The following is an 18,020-nucleotide window of genomic DNA, read 5'->3' as shown; positions in this document are numbered from 1 at the left end:
GATATCCAGCCTCCGGAACGGTGAGTAAGAAATTTCTGTTGTTTTTAAGCTGCCCGCTCTATGTCATTTCTGTTCCGGCAGCCTGAACACGTGGAGTGGCTGGTACTTGGGTGAGGAGGGGTGTCCGGGGAGGTGTTTCAGTCAGAGAGAAAAACACACGGAGACTTAGACAGAAAACACCATGAAGTGTTTGAGGCGGTGAGGAAAGCTCAGATTCTGTGGAGCTGAGTGAGAACAGGAGTGGCCTGAACCATCTGTTTCTGTCTGGACTTCCTGCTGGAAATTCACCCCTCCTCGCACGAGGCCCAGGGGGCTTCTGATAAAGTCTGTTCTTAAAATGTCTTTTCCACATCATGACAGGGTCTGGCACCTGAATCAAGCTCAGCTGACAAGGGCAGGACAGTTAAGCACCAAGGCTCAGGTGGCCTAGGAAGGACTTGAGGACACGCACGAGAGGAAGTGAGAGTTTCCATGGCGACCTGCATTGGAGCTTCTGAAACCCAGTGAGCGCCGAGTCCCCTGAGGTCTCCTAAGAAGCAGATGCCACTGCAGCAGGTAAGGGCGACCCTGGGAATCTGTGTGTCTCATGGTTCCGTGGGGAGTCGGTGCTGCTGGTCTTCTGAGGACCACACTGAGCATGGCTTCCCTCCTCCTCACCTGCTACTCACAGCACACGTGAGAGTCACCACAGGAAGGCACCTCTGTGAACCACAGGGGACCTGCTCTCCCTCCCACCCGGGCTCCACGGGGTCTTGGACTTGCTCTTGCCCGTGTCCACACCCCTCATCCCGTCAGGCTCGGGGGAACAGTCTGTCCGGACTCTCCTCTCTGGGCAGCTTGGTCCCCTAGACAGATGGTCAGCATCTCTTGTGCTGGAGCAACAGTGCCAATTGGGGGTTATAATCCTTTCTGATTTTACCAACAGGTCGTGCACACAGTTCCACATGGCCGAGGACGGTGTGAAGAATCACATCTCACAGCCCCCAGACTCCACCTCTAGAGACTGCCTCTCTCTCCTCCAGCCCAGTGATGAAGTTGATTATTATTGCAGTTCCCAAGCAGGGCTGGGGAGGGTGCTTTTTCCCACTTCCTATGTGATGAGTTAGCGAGATCAGTGGCCTGGGCTGGCCATACTCACTTCCTGTGCCCAGGTCTGTTGTCAGCTCCCATGATGTGGGACACCTTCTACATTCAAGGGTAAAACATGAAACTACCTCCTCCCTCCCACCTTGACGCACGTGAATCCCTGAGAGCATCAGCTCATTGAGGTCACTTGCAAACAACCTTTCTTCCTGTATGTGTCCCGTTTGCTCAGACACCACCTGACAGCTCAAGAGAGGCAAAGGTAGGGGATGTCAGGATGGCTCAGAGTCCAGACAGAAACAGAGTAAACATGGCACCTCGAGGTCCTGGCTGTCAGATCTGCACCTCTGACCTCTCTTTTCATTACCAGTGAGAGGAATGGAGGTACACTTGACATTGACCTCAGTACCACGTTACCCAGGGAAGTGGATCTTGCAGACGGAGGCTCCTCAGCCTATAGGGGGTCAGGCGTGGTCTGCAACCAGCAGCCCTGGAGCCTAAGGGCACCATGGTCCGACCATCAGAGATGCCTCCCACAGCCCCATCAATCCCTGCACCCACCCCATGGTTGATCTCAGGTCCGAGATCCTCGTCCTTCCTGGAATACTAATGCTTACACGGTCAGCACCAAATTGTCTTTCAAGGTTATGTTTAAAGTACCTTCCTCAGGAAAAGCCACCTATGACATAAGGTTTGAGTGAGACGCTTTTGCTGGATAATCTCCTAGGACACCATGTTTCCCCTTGAAGGTCATGGCACATGTCTCTTTTATAGCTTTTCTCACAGTTAGACTGAGTTCTGTGAGGGAAACTCTGTACAGGGACCAAAAAGTAGTGACTGAGCATTTACAGTCTTGGTGACCTTGCCATTAAAACTACAGAATGGGACGTGGTTTCATAGTATAGCGGTTAGCACAGCTGTTCTACACGCAGAATGTCCTGGGTTCACACCCCAGTGGAGCCACGGTCCATGATCTATGGCCTTGCCACACTGAACAAGCCTGATGACTAATATCTGAAGATAAGCAGGACGGGGCTGGTAAGTGCTTGGAGGGGAGACCACCACCACCTAGGACTACCAGGTGCTGTAGCCATAGATAATAATTTTTTAAAAGTACAGAATGTCTTTGTGGGACAAGACAGATTCTGGAGACTGTGAGCATTGCTTCCCACATGAGCCTGGAAGGTGCAGGCACGGGATCAGAGGATCTCAGGTTACAGGAGAGACAGTGCTACTTGGTGAATGACACAGACTCCTGGGAAGAGAGTCAAATCCTGCAGGGGAGGGAAGCTCGTGGCAGGAATCTCCTCCCAGGAGTTTGTGATCACAGGGACAGAAGCAGTGGCTGATGGTCTGAGCACCCTGACCTTACAGGGAACTGTGTAGGTGCTGGGGCTGTGATAACAGATATCACATGCTTGGTGCTGACAATACAGAAATATTGGCTCACATTCGGAGGTTTCATGTCTGAGATCAAGTGTCATCAGGGCTGGTGTTTCATGAGCTGACAAGGAGAATCTGCTCCCTGGCTGTCTGCTACCCTCTGGGGTGTTGCCGGCATCTCTGGTGTCCTTGGCTTGTAGATCCTGCCTCCATCCTCATGTCGTGTTCTCCCTTGTGTCTGTCTCCAAATTTTCCCTTTCTCCGAGGACATTAGTCAAATGTACTGGATTAGGAGCCCTCCCCTGCTCCCGTATGACCTCAGCTTAAATGATCTAATTGCATCTTCAACACTCCTATTTCCAATGAGCTTCCATCATGAGGTACTAGGGTTAGGACTTTAATACATGAATTTGGAGGCACACAATTCAACGCACAGCAGTGTGTCTGCTGTGTTTGCTCCCACTCTGTCCTTGGTTGGTTGCAGGTTGGGGTGCACCACCAAATTCTCAAAGATCAGGTGGGGCTTAACTGACAGTCCCGAAGGACTCTGAACCTCCCCTGAATGGTCCATTCGTGTCTGGACATCCAGGCTCCATCCCTGCTCTGTGAATTACCACAGTGAGCAAATCTCTGACATGCGACAAGGTGGCCTCCATAGCCTCCAGTCAGGTCATAAATGAGGCAACAGCCTCACATCTTCAGTGAAGCAGTGAATGGCAACTGCCTTCCTGATGAAGTCCCCAGGACACCGAGCTGATGCGCTTCTCCGCCAATCCCAGGTCCCAGTCCTCCTGACCTAGCTCAAGTCCGAGGGTACGTGATAAGTCTCAGACCCCGTTAATGTTAATCTTGTGGCTATCTGGAATCAAGTGGAGGGATCAGTGTGAGGTATTGCTATACTCTGGCCCAAAGTCTCCACCCATCAGTGGAGACATCAGCCCTAGCGAGCCCTACGGCCCAGCTGTCCTCATCTGCCACTCAGGTCTCCATGCTGTCCTCTGTGGATGGGTCAGAGGATACACAGCGATGTCAGTGTGTGCAGCGTAGGCTTGTAGTTTCCGCAGAACGGGGCACCCCTACCTCAATCAGTAGTCACACAGGGCTCACTGTAGTGAGATAAGGGGGATGAGATGAAACACATCACGATCTTTACAAGCATGAAGTGGTTCTGCGGCAGCTCTGCTGGGACATGGTGATGTCTCTGTTGGAGTAGCAGGACCATGTCTCTGGACCCAAAGGTCTAGGCACCATGTCATCAGTCTCCTGGATGTGCCTCCTTTGAGCTGTGCAAAAGGCAGTGCATCTGTGTTGTGTGTGCATGGTGGTGTGTGTGTGTGAGTGTGTGTGTGTGTGTGTGTGCAGGCAGGTACACAGGTGCTGCCCTTTTAGTGTGTAGCCAAGAAATTTTTCAACGTCAAAATCCCAAACGTTCTGTTTCTGTAATTTCCTCCTTCCACTATTCTGCTGGCTTTGGTCCATATTAAGTGGAAGGATGAGAATAAGGACATTAAACAAGGAGGAGAAGGAAACGTTCATGTGTGCTTAAGAGGTAGTGGCACCATTCACGGCACTTCATATTTGTTAAATGGCTTAATCATAGACACTCTGTGAAAAAACGTTCTCGGCATCACCTCATCTCAGATGGGGACGCTGAGACCCGTCTGCGGTCAGAACTGGAAAGTGGCTGACCCAGCAGCAGAACCGAGGTCATTTGGCCTCAGAATGCCTGGTCTACACCACCATCCTGTGTCGTCTCTTGCGCTTTCACACCCAAGATTTGGCCTCTCCTCAAGGTGCCAGGAAGATCTTTCTCCCTTTTCAAAAGTAAGCAGCTGATATTGTGATTTCCAATTGAGCCCTTTCAAAGAGATTAATACATTTGATCCAAACAGGCAAATTAAAATTTTGCAGGATATGCATTTAAAAATTGGAAGAAAAAGTGGAATTAGTTTTCATAATCTATCTCTTTTTTAAATTATTATTGTCATTTATGGCTACAGCACCTGGTCTTCCTAGGTGGTCTCCCATCCATGTACTAATCAGGTCCAACCATGCTTAGCATCTGAGATAAAACATCGAGCTTGTTCTGGGTGGCATTGCCATAGATCATGGACTGTGGCTCCACTGAGATGTGAACCTAGGATCTTCTGCCTGTAAAGCAGACATGCTAACTGCTACACTATCAGACCATATTTAATATCTATTTCATTAATTCAATTAGTTGACATATTATCATTTCAACATGGATTAAATATGAAAATATTAATACCTTTTACATTATTTTTATACTAAATCTCTGAAATCTTATGTTTACGTCGAAACTACAGCCCATCTTCACTGGGACAACTCACAGTTCATGTTCAACTGCTGCCTTTCCTTGGTGCCCCTGTCCCTGCAATATATACTGGCAGCCAGCAGGAGGCGATGGAGGGTCCCGTGACCCCTATGACAGACTAAGGAGGAGTGGCCACTCCACTTTCCTTCCCACCCAAACCTTGAGTATTGAGGCCTCCCAGAGACAAGGGAATTTTTATAACATGAGTCCATACTAGTCCCTTATCTAACAGCTGATCTTAAATACAACTACCATTTAAAGATGATTCTGAGCTATCTAACATGTTTTATGCTTAGTCAGTATAATGAATGACAAGAGTGCCTGTGAATTGTTTGGATAAATATTGCTACAAGTATGTTTTTCAGTGGGAAGATCGTTTCCATGAATCTCATGACAAGTCATAAAGTCAGACTTTGTCCATACCTCTAGAGAAAAAAGGACCCTAAGAAATATTTTGTTGACCGGGCTCAGCTCTGATGTGAACCCCTTTTTGTACCTCTCTGGACTAACCTGAAGGATCACTGCTCTCTCTGCCTCAATGAGTCAATGACACAGTGCTGTTGGCCACAAAGGGATATATGTGCCTAATGCACAAGCACAGGTCATATGTATTAAGGTCAATTCTCCCTGGAGGGTACTGAGAGGTAATCCGCCACGATGTCATGACCCAGAGCATGGGTGTGAACCGGCCAGCAGGGGGGCCGGTGGATCCCATGGGGAGACTCTGCGGTGTGACGTGTGAGGAGTGGAAGCTTCAGGGATGTGAAGCTGGGAAGAAGCCATGTGTCCCCTGCGCAGCTGGGAGCAGCAGTGGGCATGTCTGAAGCACGTAGCACTCGTCTTATCTTCCACTGTCTCCTCAGACCCGACTCTGAGGGGTGAGCCGTGGGGTCTTCCTTTCTCTGCACAGGTATCACCACAGCGCTTCACACATCCATTCTTTGTAAAACATCATCTGCTTTTGTAAGTGAATTTGTTCCATCGCATCCTTAGCAGGACAGGGTTTGAAAATCAATACATCTGCCAGGGATATGAGGTGAAACATGTTTTCTTGCCAATTATGTGTCATAAAATTAAGAGGTTCATCTTTTGATACTGACAGTTGTCCAACTCCATGGCATCGATCATGTAAGAAAAGTAACCCTCATAAAGCTAAAAGCAACAAACAAACAGGACAAAGTAACAGAGACTCAAGGACATGGACCATAGACTCCTGGATTCTATAGGGTCGGCGTGCCGGAGGAAAGAGGGGGTAGATGGCGTAAATGGGGTCAAATATGTGGTGACAGAAAAAAAATCTAACTAAAAACAAACATACAAACAAACAGTATTCATTCACTTAAAAATTTTATTCAGCGAACAATACAAAAAGAAAGAAGAAAAAAAAGAAAAGGAATCCTGATCTCACTGTGAGGATCCGAGCCCGACACAGGGAGCCTGAGCAGTCACCCGATTCTCCATGTTTCGTTGACACAGGATCCAGAGTTGTCTGTCATGGCGGGAGCAGACTGAGTTTCCCATCTCTGTCCACACGGGCCACATGCCATTAACGCAGATTCACAGAGCATGGAAACCTGAGCTCTATTCAGATGCTCCATTCTCCCTGAGGGCTGTGACAGGAGAGGCTCCAGATGCGTGGGAAAGGAGCGGAGACGTCATGGGGGACGGTGAACGGCAAGGCCGGGAGGGGACTGAAAGGTCAGACTCTAGGTTCCGTCTACGCGCTAGGAACGTGACTCATCATCACTGTGTGGGAGATTTTGGAAAATTTATTAACCTCACAATGATGCCTCCCTCCTCATTAGACTGGAGGAGAGACCTTGTCTGCAGCAGAGGATAATATTGGGTTACTATGGTATCAAGTGAGGGGGTTCGGGAGAAACACGAAGAGTCAGCAGCCATTAAGGGCTCCAAAGTAGTCATTCTGCATGTGTAGGATGACATTCATGCTGTGGGCATCAGGGGGCACTGTGGGACCTGCTTTGAGGACCCTAATGGGTCCAATACCCCTGGGTTGTGTTCAGTGCAAAGGGCATGACTGATGCCCCTTGGAAGACACTTGAGTTGCGCAGAATGAAGTCTCCACTCTGAAGCCCGCATCTGCCCTCCTTCTGACCTCAGGAAGTTATCAGCATGAGGCCCTGAGGCTCAGAGCTCAGACAAGAGTGGAGACAGACACACTGGGGAATGGTAGAGAAGAGATTTGCATTCAGTCTACTCCCTCTAGAGCTTCAAGCAGAGAGGATAACACTAGAGCTTGGAGCGGCCAGTCCCAGCAGGGCGGCCGCAGTGCAGAGAGCCCGGAAACCCCTCCCCACCACCAACTGGGTTACCTACTACCTCTGGCCCCTGGTTTTCCCCATAGGTCAGAGTGTTCCAGGGCACTCAGGGGTTCCCTTGCCTGATATTCCCCTCTAAATGCATTCCTGAGGGATATTTGTTTTGACTCTGATGCATCCAGCCTCATTTCTGTATCTGTTTCCAGGCTTCTGCGCTACGGTTGTTATGAGCCAGCCCCCATCTGCATCTGCCTCCCAGGAAGTAGATTTGCATGAGGACATCACCTTACAGAGTATAAGGGCAGCCTGGGTACCACATCCCAGCTAAGGGCACATAGGCAGAGGCTGGTGTGTCTCCACTATGGCCTGGACCCTTCTGCTCCCCCTGCTCACTCTCTGCACAGGTGCTTCTGCCTAGACTCGGCATCCAGGGAAACCAGGGAGCAGCCTGGCCCTGATGTTCAGCTCAGCACGGGGAATGCTGCAGGGTGTGCGCCCTCTGGGAATGAGACCCTCACCCTCACACTCACCTCTCCTCTCTTCTCTTACAGGTTCTGCGGCCTCTTCTAATGTGTCTCAGCCACCAGCAGTGTCTGTAGCCATTGGACAGACAGCCAGGATCACCTGCCAGGGAGAGAGTATAAAAAAAAAATATCCCAGGTGGTACCAGCAGAAGCCTGGTCAGGCCCCCGTGCTGGTCGTCTATGATGAAAATAAGCGGCCCTCAGGAATCCCTGACCGGTTCTCCAGTTCTGACTCAGGGGACACGAGCACTCTAACCATCAGTGGGTTCCAAGCTGAAGACGAGGCTGACTATTACTGTTCTGTGTGGGACAATAGTGATAATGCTCACAGTGACACAAGCAGATGGGGAAGTGCGACAAAAACTGTCTGCCCATCTGTGTCACACAGTCCTGCAAACCAGAAGGATTATAGACAATTCTCTGAGCTGGTCTGGCCCAGGTCCCCAGATCTCAGATTCCAGGCTTCCCCTCCTCCCAGCCCTCAGCAGCTCTGTAAAAGCTGTACCAACCAAGGATACATAAACAATCATTTTAATTATATTGCATTTTTTTCTGTGTGCGTAGAGGGAAGATCGAACACATTAGGAACAGTAAATAAGCATTAAAAAAATATATATTCAATTTCATGAAGATGAAATACATGGTGTGAGATTTAAAAAAACATGGAATGAGATTGATGTCATAGTAGATGCTTTTAAAGAAATTAGTGAAATTGATGACTTAGTAAATGAAACTATTCAAAATGAAACACAGAAAGAAAAAAGACTGAAAAACTGATGAAGCTTCAGGTAATGTAGCAGAACTTTACACAGCGTAAATAGTGTGTAATTTGGGCCCCTGAGGGAGACAAGAAGAGGAAAGAGTGGATAAATAGACAAAGTATTGGAGGAAATGGTAGGCGTTAATTTTCCAAATTTGCTGAGACCGTAAACAAATATCCAGGAAACTCAACGGACCTCGGCCCCAGGAAACATGGAAGCGGATCCAACACACACCTTGTGGAATTGCTACAAATCAATGATGAAGAGACGCTGTTAAAAGAAGCCAGAGAAAAAAGACACTTTATGTACAGAGGGACAATGGTCACGATGAGATCAGATTTCTCATGAAAGCAGGGCAAGCAAGTAGATTGTGCAGCAACGTCTTTAAAATACTAAAAGAAAAACTCTGTCAACTTTGAATTCTTTACCCAGTGAAAACATCATTCAAAAAAAGAAAGCAATATCATACATTATCAAAGTGCTAAATCTTCTAGAATTGATCGCGGGCGGGTCTGAACAGCAGAAAAATTTAAGGACACCACATTACTGTGTTCACATTTCTGTTTAATGATACAGAAATGTGAATCTGTAGAAAGAAATACAAAGCATTAGATATGGTAACTGCATGGGTAAGTATAGAAATAGTTTCATTTGTTAATGTCTATAAAATGTAGTCAATTGTCCAAAAGGAAAAATATAACAATACGTTCCTATATTTATAAAAGTATACAGATGAGAGAGAAAGCGGGGAAAAATAGAGAGAGACAGAGACAGAGTGACAGAGGCATAGATGGAGGGAGCAAGGGAAGGTGCAGGGCAGAGAGAGAGAGAGAGAGAGGAAATTTAAGCAATAGCTCATGCAGTTGTGGGGCTGGTGTATCTGAAATGCATGGTCCGAAGCCTGGTGAGAAGCCTGGATATTTAATGAACAGTTGCAGTTGCAGTCTTTAGTTCAGATTTAGTCTGAATGAACAAACAGGTAAAAAGAAGACAGAGAAGAACATAGAAAGATCCCAATCAAACATCTAGAGATGAAAATTCCAAGTCTCAGATGAAGAATACAAGGGTAGAGATGAACAGCAGATGCAAAACTGCAGAAGAAGAGATTCGTGAACTCGAAGCCAAAGCAACAGAGACCGCACATTAAAACACACACAGAGAAAAAGACTTTATAAATGAAAAGAGAATCAGTCAGTCATAGGACTAAATAAACTATTAAACTAAATTAAAAATTTCAGATACACGATAACTGGCAGCATTAATCATCACCAGAATTATAATACAAGCAATAATAACGGGCACCCTTCAGGCAGAAGAAAAGACAGTGGACAAAAGATGAATCAGCAAAAATAAATGTAAATCTTAGAAATGCTGACTCAAAGAACAAACATTAAGACTCTTTGTTATTTAAACATCTTTAAAAATTAATTCCCTATCGAAAGATATGTGTAACAAATATGTATGTTAGAATTTATTAGGTAGGTAAAAGTAACATGTATGACAATGACTGCAAAATGAAAAATAGAAAACCTTAAAGAGACAGAAATAAAAAGTTCCATACATCGTGTCACGTGATATAATATCACCTGAATGGAGACTTTCCCAAGTTACAGACAAAAACATGGCAAAGACTTATAACTAATACTAAAATGGACATAAAATGGAATCACAAAAGAGGATCAATTAATGAAAAAAACAGAGATAAAAGAGGAAAAGGGAACATGGAAAAGATGGAATGAATAAAAATCTAGCGAGATGATGTAATTAAACTGTATGACTAATCATATTCAAGCTATGGTCTAAACACCACAATTCAAAGGCAGATATTTTCGGATTGAATTTCAAAGCAACACCCAATCAGAGGCTGCAGACAAGAAACCTACTGTCAATAAAAGACCCAAAAATCTCAGTGCAAGTTCCGGTTAAGTTTGCTGCCCCAATTCTGCTCCCCCTGTCGGACAAAAACTTTTACGGTTGTCAGACAGAGGATGTAGTCAGATCAGGTGTACAGTTTGAAATGATGAAATGGAAAAGTTCATATTATGTTCCCTTTGCCAAGAAAAAAAAAGGAAAAGTATCATCCGCAGTGCTCATTTAACAAGTAACAGCTATAAAAAGACCCTCCTCTCCACATACACATTAAGATTTTCAAAAAAGAGTGACAATCCCTCCCCTATGAGCTATTAGTAAGAGGCAAACAGAAATCCATATGAACGAGATGTGTACACTCCACACAGAAGCCTAGAGAACTCTCTCCATCAGCCTGAGAAGGAGCGTATTCACAGGGACCAGTGCGTGTGTGAGGGAGGCTGGGGCCACATGTCCAGCCGTGGTGTCACGAATCAGAGCTCTAGGATGTCCCCAGCATGACCAAGACCCGTCTCCTGCTCCTCTTCCTTCCTGTTTACTCCAATGATGCCTCCCAGGCCCTTTCCCCAGACTCAGCCCCATGGGACCCTGAGCCTGGCCCCGACCATGAGCTCAGCCTGGGGGATGCTAGGAGGTGGGACCCTGTGAAAGTGTCCTAAAGACCCTAAACCTGCTGATCTGAGGTAAGGAAGCTCAGCTGCTCTCAGTGGAGTGCTTATGGCACACCTGAAAATCCCACCTGTCAGGAGGGATGACTAAGCAATTCTGCAGGACAGAGCCAACAGGAACTAAGCCAGGACCATGCACTACCACAGCTACCTCCACCATCCCATAGATTATCCAGCTCCAGCCTGGGCAAGGCCTGCTCACACCTCCACTTGAGAACGAAGGTGTCTTCCTCTGATGGCCAGGCCATGATGGGGACAGCAATGAGCCAGGGGGACAGAAGCCCTGCCACCCAGCCCGGCCCTCACTCTCCCTCCTTCCTGCCCTGGTCAAGCGCTGCCCTAAAGAGCCAAGGCCTGAATCCAGGACCACTGGGTTTCTCTTCTGATCTCACCCAACTTTTCTCTGTATTCTCGAATCCCTTTGGGCCTGAACATTACATCTTATGTAATGAGAAAAGCAATAATGTTTTTCAGAAGCTCTATTTTCCCAGTTAAATAGTACAAACTCCAAAAACGGGACTCGATGGGAGTACCAGTGAGTAAGCCCCAGATCTTGGAATCTTCTGGCCTTTCTCTGAGGAATCCAAGGACAGGGGCTCAGTACAGACAATGCTTCTGGGTGATGGATATGGTCCATTCCAAGTAGCATGAGGTTCCCAGGTCATCAAAATGGCAGCCAAGTGTAGTGCGGAATTCCTACCCCGTGAACTCTGAGAAGTTTGTGATGAATTGGAAATAATATTAGCGATAATGACTATGAGGACTGTGGTGATGATGATGGTGATGATTATGATGATACACATGCACAACTTTAGTTTAGAGCTTTAGTGCAAGAAGTTCAACCGTTCCGGGTGATAACAAAGCTGAGTTGCTCACATATGAGTGGAAAACGCAACAGTCTTGCTTCCAAATCACAGAAGAAATGAGGTGGCCTACAAGGTGTCACATGGATTTCTCTACATTTTTATATATTTTCAGGAGACATACAGTTTATCTTGTACTCTGCATTCTTCTAATAAAAGCAAAGGGTAAAGAAAGGACATTTCGACCCTGGTACATGGTTACGAAAATTTCCTCTGCCTCTTCCCAAAGCCCTCATTGCACCTTTCTGTGCTGGGCTGGGCAGCGCAAGGTGGGGGTCACAGTGACACAGAGAGAGGGCTGGATTCTCTAGACCACGCCCTCTCAGGTGACAGGTGGTTTGGTGTGACCCACAAGAGGGAAGCTCCTGGTTTGAGCACTTCTCCACCAGCAGGAGGCAGCAGAGTTGCAGGCAGGAGCATCCAGGGTGGATCCTCGGAGGGAGTCTAGCCTGCAAATTAGCTCTGTCCAAGGTTCAGCCCACAGAAGGAAATCGAGACAGTCCGTCTTATCCCCTCGGGCTGAACTGACCACTTCTGAAGTTCAGATTCACACAGTGTCACCACAGGACTCTGATGCGACACAGACACAGTGGATGCCTCATCTGAACAATGCATCAGGGAAGCCTGGTCCCAGCCGTTGACCTGAGCATTTTTGTGGGTGGGGGATGTCGTAAAGTGTAGACAAATACTAAGTGTAAAATGAGTCTAGGAATTGGTGTGAAACTTTGAAAGCAAGTGGATGTTTAACAAGAAAACCATCATACTTGAAACAATGAACAAATATCCTAACAACATAGAACCATGTCTAAGGAAATGCTAAAAAATGGAACAAAAATGTGTATGGGGGTCACAGAGAGGATGTGAAGGAGAAAGAGGAAGTGGACAGGGCCCACTGACCAGCACCTGCTGATCAGGGATTGTAACTTATCTCTCAGTTGGCCCAGGTCAGCCCATGGCCAGGCTCCTGGAAGGCCCACAGCCGTGCTGAGCCAGCCCAGGACAGATCGCAGGCCAGAAGGGTCGAGACAGTGGCCATGTTTTTGCACCCCAGGAAGGTGACTGTGATCAGAAAAGTAGAGTCTATGGCTGATTTTCTTAGAAGCAGCTTAGAAGCAGGTTGGAAACTGTACTCCTTCCTCCTCAGTCACCTGCCCTGCCCGCTCTAGCTGGTGAGAATGATCTCTGCTAACTCCTCCCTTAAGAAACTCAGATGAGTCTGGGGTCATGCCACCCTGAACATGCCTGATCCCATCTGATCTTGTAAGCTAATCAGTGTCGGGCCTGGTTAGTACTTGGATGAGAGACCACCTAGAAAGACCAGGTGTTGTAGGCGTAAATTTTTAAAAAAGTAAATAAAAAACCCAGATTATGAGTACATTTCCATAAACTCTAAACTCTCACCACCACCAAAGTACTGAGAAAGGAATAAGAGGGGGTTGGGGGAGGCCAGTGAGGTCTCAGGAAAAAGAGCTCTGAGGAGACCCTACCGTGGCCTGGACCCCGTACTATTCCCTCTCTTCATTCTGTGCACAGGTGCTGCCCACGAGGCTCTGTCTACATCTCAGCCCCCATTGGACCCTGAGCTGGAGCTCTGTCAAACCTTGAGCTCAGCCCAGACAGGACCCTTTTTGGACCTCTGGAACCGGACCCTTTATCCTCAACCCTTTCTCTTTATTTCTTGCAGACTCCGTGGTTTCCTATGAGCTGACCCAGCCGCCCTCAGTATCTGTGGCTCTAGGACAAATGGCCGGGATCATCTGTTCTGCAGATATCACTGAGAATGTAATTTGTATGCACTGGTACCAGTAGAAGTCAGGCCAGGCCCCTGTGCTGGTCACCTATTATTTTGGCAACCGGCCCTCAGGGATCCCTGACCGATTCTCTGGCTCTACCTCAGGGAACACTGCCACCCTGACCATCAGCGGAGCCCGGGCCGAGGACGAGGCTGACTGTTACTGTGAGGTGTGGATATGGCCAGTGATGAAACACAGCGACTTAGGCAGATGGGCGGGTGAGACACAGATTCCCTTCCCCGTCACTGTCACATTTTCCTCCAGCCCTCGGAGGGTGAGACATGACACGTCTGGCCCAGGTTCCCAGATCTGACATCCCCTGTTGGTCCTGTCCTCCATGCCCTGCAGACTTGTTCTGCAGAGGGTTCACTGGGAGATAGTACATAAAATTAATTCTGCACAATTAGTCCCTTTGTTTAAAGCGTTAGTGGAATGATTGAACATGCTAAGTGCTGACTTCAACTACATTTAAAAAACACTACATCTCACCTTTCAGATATGACAGTCGTGATGTCGAAGTTTAAAAATGCACAGTTGAGATTCACAACTGTATAGACACTGCAGAAGAAGAGTTTGGTGAACTTAATGACATCAAATTAGAAACTATTCAAAACAAAGTGAAGAAATAAAAAAGAATGAAAGCGATGAGCAGTGAGGCTCAGTGATTTGCAGGACAACTTCATGCAGCCTGAGAGTCATGTAGTTGGAGTCCCAGAGCAGAGAAGACAAACGGGAGTGAAGAGAAAAAATGCTTAAAAAAACAATAGCCCCATATGTTTCAATACTGAAGAAAACCATGACCGAAATATCCTAGAATCTGAACCAATTTCAAAAGCAGAAAACATGAGAAAACAATGCTGATACTCATAATTACATTCACCAAATCAGTGATCACGAGATAATATTAAAAACAGCCAGAGAGGAAACAAATGTCACATGGAGATGCATAAACCTCATGGAAAAAGCAGATTTCTCACTCAAGCGAAGCAAGTAAAAAGACAGTGGAGCCACAACTCTGAAAAGAAAAGCTTTAAAAAATATTTTTAAAGAAAAAAACTCTAAACATTGAATTTATGAAGTGAAACTACTCTTCAAACATGAAAACAATATAAAACTATTCCAAACATGCAAAATATTACAGAATTTATCACCAGTAGAACATCAAGAAAAAATAGGAAAGGGTTCCTCAGACAGAAGGAAGATGATGCCAGATAGAAATGTCCATCTACACAGTGGACATAAAGCGTCACATACGGTCACTACATGGATAAAGAGAGAATCGTCTGCCTTATGTTAATGCCTATAATTAACGTTATCGTGTGTAAATCAAAAATTAATAACAATACGCAGTGGTTTTTCATGAATATCTAAATCGAATTTATGACACTGATAGCTTAACAGTTGGTGATGGAAAAACATGAGGAGATATTCTCATCCTCTGTGTGAAGCGACATGACGTCATGGCAAGGTGAACCCGGACAAGTTAGTGCTAGATAAGTTACCATTAAAATAAACCTTGAACGACTAAGTCATAGCGAATCGGGTTTGTTTGTTGGGTCCTCCAGAGAAACAGAACCGATAGGAGATACACATAGATATGGATATGGATGTGGATGTGGATATGGATATGGGTATAGGCATGTATATGCATATGAATACGGTTATGGATATAGATAGAGATACAGATAAGATATACATATAGATACAGATATGAATATGGATGTAGATGTTTCTGTATATAGAGAAACTTACCTATGCTGTATAGCTAATATACTGGGGTAGATAGATACATAGTTTGAGATTTTAAGGAGTTGGCTCATGCAACTCTCAGATTGGCATGTCCGAAATCCGTAGGACAAGCAGGAGGCTGCATATTCAGGTAAAAATGTTTTGTTTTGTTTAGTTTACTTTTTGTGCTGTATCCAAATTACATAGGAATAATTGAACATATTAAGTGAGGACACGAAGAAAATAAAAATATTTCAATCAAACTCCTAGATATAAAAAACAACAGTATCTCATTTATAAATAACTTTTGTCATAATTACTTACACTCATCTCTGAAGGTGACATTGTGCACATGGCCCGACAACATGTTGTTTTCGAACATGTACAGTATGATGATATTCACAAGGGACACTACAGAATGTGCAGTGGGTCAGGAAGAACTCTGCATGGCTCCCCACGGTGACCCCAGAGGGAGATGCTTAGGTTACAGGTGAGACCAGGCTGCTTGGTGACCGAGATGGGATCCTGAAGAAATAATCAGGTCCTTTAGGGAAGGAAGTTCATAATCCCATCATGATCAAATTCCTTAAACCAGTGTTGAATGGACAATCAAAAAACCCTTAGAGAGAGGACACAGGTTCTATACAGAGAGGGAGCAGAGAGATCAGAGCCGAGCTCTCCATCCAGACAGCGCAAACAGAAGAGAGTGGAGTGATGTCTCCAGAATAATAAAAGTGAAAACAAAAAAAAGCAATAATGAGAACAAAAAATCTGTCCATTTTGAAGTCTTTACTCACTGACAGTATCTTTCAAAAAAGAAGACAAAATACAACGTTCTCGATGCCTTTAATATTCAGAACAACCAGATGCTCCCCACAGGGCACTGACTCCACTCTCCCCAAACACACTTCCTGTTACGTGTTCATCTTCCCATCCTGACAGAGCCCCAGTGTCACCTCACCGGAGAGGCCTCCTTCAGCCTCTCACCGCACAGTACCTGCTTGTCACTTTTTGCCTGGTATCAACCAATTATCTGGACGTCACCAACAGCTGCACAATTATTCCCTTATCATCATTTGAATTATTGATGGATTTCTATTAATCGTTACCTTCATTAGTCAAGATTTTTTTTTAATGCAAGAACTTACACATAACAATCAGAAGCATGAACAGACAAGAGCTTGTTTTTCTCCCGCAACAATAAGACAGGAGTCAGTTCATTGTTCTCCAGATCCTTAGCAATTCAACGAGGTCCCAGATATTTCTTACCTTCTGGTCCACCATATCTACTGCAAAGGCTTCACTTTCATTCTGTTTGAAGACAGAGCTCAGGATGGCTGCTGCAGCTCCAGCTTTCACATTCAAGTTCAGGAGGAAAGGCACTGCATAAACCTAGTCTGTTTATTTATGTCACAAGAGCAAAAGTTCCTTGGAAAGAAACCCAGCTGACTGACACATCCATGGACCAACACTGGGCCACAAGGTCAATCCTGGCCAATAGGGAACTGAGATTAGCAATTGCCTGGATATAAATAATTATTTAAGGCAACATAAAGTGAGAAGGGGTGGAGTCTGCCTGCTGTGTCACTCAAACAAGTGTGTTCGCTAGGCTGACCCAGCCACACAACGGTAACTCAGAGACAGGGGCTATGTCTTATTCACATTGATTCCCAAGGATGGAATGTGGGCCCGTCAAAAGTGTCGAAATCAATATTTGTTGGGGAGTGTTCTCCTGTCTCTGGAGTAGTGGACTCCGCCGCCCTATGTGGGCCCTCCACCAGCAGAGGGTACCAGTGAGAGAAAGCCCTTGAATCCGGTGTTCTCTGGGCCAAGACCCAGAACTACACCCAGAAACACCCACCACCCCAGAGATACATGCAATGATGCTTCAGGAAAGCGCTGACACCTCCTCCTCTAAATGAACCTGGTCATATTTTCATGGGTGATCTGAGCCTCCTCTACCTGGCCTGAGGAAGGCAGTGGTCACATAAAAGAGAGTAATTTCTCCCCTGGGCCAGCAGTCCATCGGTCAGGGAATCAGAACTAGAACCGTGGGTTCAGAACCTACAAACACCTGTACCAAGGGTGCCACTGCATCACCACAGCCAGTTCTTAGCGGCCACCAGAGGGCAGCAGACACCACCTGGCAAAGACATCTGGAGGTGGAGTGAACCAGGGCATAAGGGGTTCGAACATGCAGGAGGGTTGTTAACCATCACCTCATACCTGGAAAAAAATGTATGTTTTCTACACTACCATCTTTTATGTAAACTTCTGACTCCATGTCTGTCAGATGTGTTGATGTAGACTCTGCCTGTTCCTCTAGCGTAGGTCCAGGTATTTCATTCCTCTCCAGCCCACTCCATTCGTGCTAAAATTCTGTTCCTCTTCAACTTTTCTCAGCAGCAAGATCTGTCCCTGTGCACACGGCGTTAGGGTTGGGTGACAGAGGCACAGCATCTACGACCTGCCCCAGGAGCTCTCACCAAGCACAGAAATTCACAGCACCTCAGTGGCTCCTAAACAGTCTGTGCAGACAGGGCAAGGTGGGAATGAGCTCAGGTTCTGATGCTCACAGACTGTGATCTGGTTAGAAGGCTGCACTGACCTAAGGCTCGTATGGTCACCGCTATAGTCATCATTCTATAATGTGTTCAGAATATGCGGACACTTCACCTCTGAACTCTCTGTGACCAGGTCTACCTGAGTGTGAGGACATGAGACAGTCTGTGGT

At 46.2% G+C, this 18,020-nt stretch overlaps 1 protein-coding gene, 1 long non-coding RNA gene and 1 pseudogene across 3 annotated transcripts in view; 2 read left to right on the top strand and 1 right to left on the bottom strand.

The window, feature by feature from the left end:
- Positions 1-7,436: 7,436 nt before the first annotated feature.
- The window catches only part of LOC120612194 (uncharacterized), a 30,158-nt gene continuing 19,574 nt past the window's right edge, over positions 7,437-18,020 (bottom strand). For both annotated transcript variants that reach the window (XR_005655381.1, XR_005655382.1), the window contains exon 3: positions 7,437-7,704. This is a non-coding gene — a long non-coding RNA (uncharacterized LOC120612194). The remainder of the gene's footprint in view (positions 7,705-18,020) is intronic.
- The window catches only part of LOC120612192 (immunoglobulin lambda-1 light chain-like), a 43,377-nt gene continuing 32,900 nt past the window's right edge, over positions 7,544-18,020 (top strand). Inside the window, exon 1 of the mRNA XM_039874665.1 lies at positions 7,544-7,927. Within this exon, the coding sequence (XP_039730599.1) occupies positions 7,559-7,927 (369 nt within the window). The 5' untranslated portion in view covers positions 7,544-7,558. The remainder of the gene's footprint in view (positions 7,928-18,020) is intronic.
- Positions 12,980-13,098, top strand: LOC120612196 (uncharacterized; annotated as a pseudogene).

The sequence above is a fragment of the Pteropus medius genome, unplaced genomic scaffold (genome assembly GCF_902729225.1).
Source record: "Pteropus medius unplaced genomic scaffold, Ma_sr-lr_union100, whole genome shotgun sequence".
In the NCBI taxonomy this organism is placed as follows: Eukaryota; Metazoa; Chordata; class Mammalia; order Chiroptera; family Pteropodidae; genus Pteropus; species Pteropus medius.
The sequence above is the reverse complement of the archived record's forward strand: the minus strand, read 5'-3'. Positions and strand labels throughout refer to the sequence as shown.